The sequence below is a fragment of the Oculina patagonica genome, chromosome 14, assembly GCF_052425735.1.
Source record: "Oculina patagonica isolate OP01 chromosome 14, crgOcupat, whole genome shotgun sequence".
Classification (NCBI taxonomy): domain Eukaryota; kingdom Metazoa; phylum Cnidaria; class Anthozoa; order Scleractinia; family Oculinidae; genus Oculina; species Oculina patagonica.
The window spans coordinates 15,625,505-15,631,537 of NC_135771.1; the positions used below are offsets into that span (position 1 = coordinate 15,625,505).

Below are 6,033 nucleotides of genomic sequence, written 5' to 3' on the forward strand. Positions count from 1 at the left end.
CCGCCTTTCGACCGATTTAGCTGACATTGTTCTGAAATGTTTTTAAAAAACTGTTCTACAAAAGGGGTCTCCCAGATTTTTGAATTTCGACCTGGTTTTACCTGCGAAACAACCGGCTCAGTGTATGGCATCTCTTGCCGCCGTTGTTCTGCAAATTCGAACTACATCGCCGAAACTGGCCGCACTCAACGGCAACGCTTCGCTGAGCAACTCCGCAGCATCGAGAAGAACCTATCAGGCTTTCTTGTCGCAGAGCATTTCAATACAAATGGCCACACCATTAAAGATGCACAAGTCCGTGGCATCATGTTCTGCGATGGGAACAAACAACGAGATCGCCAGGAAATGCGACTCATCCTCAAACTGGGATTCAGTCAGCCGCGCTGACTGTTTGTGAGTCGTCGCGCGCTCATTGGCGCGCAGCTTGCATTGGAACTTTAAATCCTTTTTTCGTGGTGCTAGCAAATTTTTCAACAAAACAGCAACTTGACTTCCACTGGTGAAGGGCTAAGCCCGAAACGTCTGGAACGATATATTGTTAAATTGACACTTTATACTCGCACACGAATATGAAGTAGCAAGTGATAGGTATGTGTCGTTTATATTTATCAGTGAGTGAAAATTGCCGGCCCATTCTCGGCGATGAAATGCCAAAATTTAGGTGCTGCTGAATTGCACATTTGAGGGCCTTTATCTGGAGCAATACCCCGGACCCTCCTCCTCCCCCCCCCCTCCCCCCCACCCCCTACTCCCTCAAGAAGCGGTCAGGAATATAGCTCTTCAGAAAGCTGGCCGCGCCCCTGTTGACGCGCTCGTAGATTTAATATAACCCCACTTTTCAGTCATTTTTACTCGTTTAACTCGAACTCGGATAACTCGAAAACCCCGCTAACTCGAACTATTGGCGTTTCCCTTGATCTTAATTTAGGTCAAATGTATCCCGATAACGCGAATTCAGGTTCTTGCAAGCTCGCCACGGATGCGAATTGAAATATCCCATTAGCTCTTCTTGTCGTGTAATACTACAGCAATTGATTTTAATTAGAGCAACGAATACATTACGTATCTGACAGTCTTTTTCACTCTTATCATAACAATGTATGATCACGAGATAAGTTTGACTTGCACTGTACTGTGTACTGATCATGAAGTGCTGAAAAATCGATAAACTATCAACTATTAACTTGGCAAATTAAATATTCAATCGACCCCGATAACTCGAACTGTTTTTCGTTTCCCTTCAGAGTTCGAGATACCGGGGTTCTACTGTACTACATATATTGGTTTATGACCAGGCGTAAGCCAGAATAGCTGGATCATGATATTAGTCAAGTCTTTTTTGCATGTTTACTGATGATTATGGAAAAAAAAAACCAACAAACAATGTCGTTATCCAACCATTTTGACCAAGTAAGTTTGGTTGGTCAACAAACAATTCACTAGTGCAATAAAACTCTATAAGTACGTACATTCGTACTTCGTTAGCTGCACATTCACAGAAAAATTACTAACATATTGCTAACCCGAGGTGGCCTCCCCTATAAGCCTTGTGGTTTCTTGGAGGTCTCCTCGCCTTATCTATTTAAGTTATTTTGTACGTATTAATTTCTAAAGTGGCAAATAAAATGATAATGATGATGATGATGATGATGATGAACTTATTTGTAGCGCTGTATAACAATAATATATATGTGCACGATAATCCTCTAAAAGTTTACGGGCCTTCGCCTGCTCCAGTAATGCTGCTACAATTACAGTTCATTTCCTATTATAAGCGCAAATATAAAACCACTCGTGGTACAATAAAAAATTACAAGTTCGTTAACGTGCATTCTTTAACCATCGCAGTTAATTAGACAACTTGCTTCCAATCCAATGCTGGGTGGTTGCGTTTGGATTAGACGTGCATCGAAATGCAGGATTTGTGTACGCATATTGACCAAAGTTCTGTTCAGTATTGACAGATCCTTCCCTGCCATCAAACTCACAGCCAACTGATGCACTACCACGGCTGTTGATATGCCACATGCGGTCCACTTTTTGCCATGTACCTGCAGTACAGTCGCGGCACTCAATTCCTCGGATGTTGACAAACTCGTACATGCGGCACTTACTTTTCCATGCGCCAAACAAATCATGCCCTTCCAACTGTGCGCGTGCGTAATCAGTATACACAAGACCATCCTCAGGGAAGTTGCACGTGGCTCTTAAATGGGTTGATACGCCAGCAATGGACTGCATCCGGGACAGAGATAATCGATAGATTTTCCAGTTAATCGCTTCGTCATTTTCATTGACAGGAAAGTCGACACCAAACCTCTTTGTATCAAGCTGGTTGACGTTACCAAGAGAGAAAGACTCAACAAGTGTCCAAACAAAATTGACCTCAGAATCAAAATCGCAATAGACTTGAAAAGGGCTATTTTGATAGTCGTACACGTTGTACATTCCAGATATTTTGGCGCCATTAGTTACCAGGTCCTTGCAGCTTCGAGGGTGTTTTATTTTCTCGCACCGCTGACCAGTATATTCAGCAGGGCAAGTGCAGTTAAACCTCACAGTGGTGGGGTCACAAATCTCCTTACAGGTCCCCCCATTAATACACGGATTGGGGCGACAGCATCTATTGACACAGCGATCTTGTCCTTGAAGGAAGCTTCTTCCATGCTATACAAATGTAAAACTCAGTTAATTGCATTTTTTTTATATCTTGTGCTGTGCTATTCTACTCAATTTATACTATGACACAATGCAAAACGATAAATTTTCAATCGCTTAAATTTTTTGTCCCGTAAATTAAAAATGTGTTGCTTCGAACTAGTTCAGTGAGTTGGAATAATTTAGAAAAGCTTAGGAGATTATTAAAACTAAAAAAATATATGCAAAACGCAAATAATTATTGCTAACAGCTTATGTCGCGGTACTAATAATGTGGCCTTTTCTTTGAAATATACACAACATTACAACTTTCTAATCGAAATATAACCTAAGAATAGTTCATAAGGTTAAAAACACGATAACAAGAAATAACTCAAAACAAAATAGAACACTGAGATGGTTTTAAGGACGTTTGAGAAGGAAGTAATTTTCATGAGCTGAGAACTCTTACAAAACTTTCCCTGCAAATTTTGGCTAAATCTCACAACAGACCTCACTATTACGTGTTTCTTTAAATAAAGCGAAATTCAGTAACATCACTTACACCAACTGTGTATTCCCTGACTAAATCATAGTAGCTTGCTCCTGGTCTATATTTAAGTGCTGCTGGTTCCATCTCTTTATTAAAGCTGTTCAGTTCGCAGTCGTTTTCATCATTGTTGTGTATAAAGTTCATTGATATACAGCGACAATCATCTTTACACAACATGTGGCACTGAGTGGCTCTGTCCACTTTTGCCCTTTTAAACACGTGACCTTCGAGGGCGTAGTCGGGAACAACGTCCTTGTCTATAAAAAAGGCAAACTTTTGACAGATTCCATGAGCGGAGAGAAGATGCTGTCCCAACACGGCAAATAATGCAACAAGCAAGCCGAGGCTCATCATGGCGTTTTTTGGCATCATTTTACGCATGGCTTTCTGTAGACGTGAAATAAAGGAGAAATTCAAGTGTTAAAAATGTGAATATAGTGAAATGTGAATATATAGTGTTTCATTTTTATAGGCTGGTTTTCACCAGGATAAGCAATAACATAAGCATAGGCGCATAGAAAATATATTAACCCTCATTCTTCTTATGTTTTCCTCATTAAAAAAAGTAGAAGCAGTAGCAGAAGCGCAAAATTAACAAAAACAATTGTTTTGTTTTGCTTATACTTATTCCTAAAAAAAGCATGAAACGCCTTTAGAAACTGAAATAATACAAATTTTCTGCGAGGTGAAGAGGAAGGTACGGGTATGATCACCGTCTCACTTAGGGATTCAATTTACGGATTTAAGTCTTTCTTAGGGTATAGTACTCTTAATACACAAAAATGAGTCTAACAGATTATCCAAGTTTCAGTGCTAGGTGGTGAGTCAAGTAAAGGCACTAACGTATGTTTATAATGCAACAGATTTTTTGTTATCTGTCAGCCGTACATAGCCGATATCCTGCGCTATACGTTGGTTGCCAGGATTCGCTCGAAGGCTTGGAAAGCGCTTCATAACGACAGATATTCTATCGGCAAAATGTGTTTCGTTGACAATTTGTTAAATAAAAAAGCAATTATTTGTTCAATCTGATTGTATCCGACTCGACCTGCGGCCTCATCGGCTAAGTATTAAGAGATATTCCGCGCGAATATATACATAGCATGCTAAGATTCGTTGGAAGGTTTGAAAAGTGCTACACAACTTCAGTTTATCTAGCTTCAAATGCGTTTCGTTGATTTTATTTTTAATATTAAAACAATTGTCTTGCTAACTCTTGCGGGATATCGTCTGAGTTTGTCTAACTCAGCCTGAGGCCTCGTCGACAAGGCGATTTTTTGCGCAATTTCGAGATAATTACTAAGGCTCATAGCATTATGGCCTTATGATCAGCTGCCTGCAATATACCCAATATTGCTGTGAGCCTCAGTAATTATCTATAATAGTTTTTGACCCTCTTAAAACCCTATTTTTCTCTCTCTGCATTTCATCATCACCACACTGATGTTTTGGTTCATGGCTGCAATCGTCTAAGGGAGGGTCAGTTATTATTCTGATTTCCTGCCTGCTTTACGCGAACGTCCTTAATAATGAAATTGGTTGTTTTTAAATTGCGAAATGTTATTTATACCTACTGTTTTGCTACTGAACTTTGTAAAAATTGCCATAGCGACGAATTGCATTGAATTATTTAGTCTTAAATTTTCTCTTCCACGAGGATAAATTCTCGAAGACACAAAGTGGGTGTCATTTTCCACTTCCTCGTTTTGAGGCGGTCTCTGAAAAGTCGTCCAAAGTGCCCAAGATACACCAACATTTGCCGAAAACGTCCGAAAAGATGTTCCAATAGAAAAAAAAAACGTTTTTCAGTGTAAAGGTATACAGTTTTTTCGCGCTAGGGTGTCATGGTGTCTTTAATAGGTGACACAAAAAATTAATCAGCCAAAGCTGTGTTGTTCAAACTGTGATACGCTGTCTATTGGATGAATCACTAATCAGTGTTGACAAAACAAACTACGTTTCTATCTTTATTTTTTCGAAGATTTAAGGTGGCTCTAAACCTGCACGTAAGATAATTAAAAAGAAAACGTTGCAAAACTTTGTGTATTAACATGGCTGAAAAAATGGAGCTCACAAAATGCTTCTATTTACGTTGCAAAGCAAACAAATTCCAAAAGATTTTGACCCCATTGCATGCCACGTATTTTATGTAGGTGAATACTCAATGTGATCTATGCTTTTTTATTGATTTACTTTCAAAGCATTCCTTTTTATACTGCATTTTCGTGCTCTTTTGAAAATTCAATCAGATTTACAATCATCTTCGAACCGCTATTTCATTTTAAGCCGTAAAACATTTGTGCTTCGGATTCGTAACCGGCGAGTAAATCCCTCCATAAACTTTAAAATACACTACAAAGCAAAATTTAACCAGTAAATATACTCTGCTATATACTTACTTTTCATAAATAGTCCCTGCAATCAAAAGATAATGACAACGAGGACCATGAAAACGGATGTCATGAAGTGAATCAGTGTTGTTCGACTTCGACGCGTACGTTTATGGTAACACTAAAACAGCGTGCAAATTAACTTCCATCAGTCAGTGAAAACATGTCAAATGTATGTTTTTAACCTCATCATTAGCTATTGAATAGTATGATTTGTTTTGTCGGAAAAATTTAGCGATGAAGTCAATATTGTGAGCTGAATAGTAAACATTCATCCAGCTGCTTTTGCTGTTCGGCTTTGCTTGAGGATAGGGTATAGTTAAAAGGTGTGAGTAAGTATGGTCTACTTAGTAGTGAACGTTTGGGATAAACATTGGCTGAAATGAAAACAGATGAATTAATATCCTTTCTGATTTTCTTCTGTTATAAAAAGGTAAATTTTCTGACCATTTT

General features: G+C 38.8%; 1 protein-coding gene across 2 annotated transcripts; it reads right to left on the reverse strand.

Annotated features, from left to right (window-relative positions):
- Nucleotides 1–1,074: 1,074 nt before the first annotated feature.
- LOC144638014 (uncharacterized) lies at nucleotides 1,075–5,682 on the reverse strand. 2 transcript variants are annotated; one of them, XM_078497113.1, is made up of 3 exons: nucleotides 5,590–5,682; nucleotides 3,203–3,577; nucleotides 1,075–2,667 (listed from the first exon to the last, which is right to left on the reverse strand). In XM_078497113.1, the coding sequence occupies exons 2-3, from the start codon at nucleotides 3,569–3,571 to the stop codon at nucleotides 1,849–1,851; spliced, it is 1,188 nt and encodes a 395-aa protein (XP_078353239.1). In that variant the 5' UTR covers nucleotides 3,572–3,577; nucleotides 5,590–5,682; the 3' UTR covers nucleotides 1,075–1,848. The 2 variants fall into 2 exon arrangements, with proteins under 2 accessions (XP_078353239.1, XP_078353241.1); XM_078497115.1 differs by lacking the exon at nucleotides 5,590–5,682 and having other exon boundaries at nucleotides 3,203–3,817.
- Between the last annotated feature and the right edge of the window lie 351 nt (nucleotides 5,683–6,033).

Excerpts from the sequence above, each read along its gene's own strand:
- LOC144638014 (XM_078497113.1), bottom strand. The coding sequence starts at position 3,571 with ATGCGTAAAATGATGCCAAAAAACGCCATGATGAGCCTCGGCTTGCTT. Across the intron at positions 2,668-3,202 it reads TCAGGGAATACACAGTTGGT|CATGGAAGAAGCTTCCTTCA; the intron begins GTAAGTGATGTT and ends ACATTTGTATAG.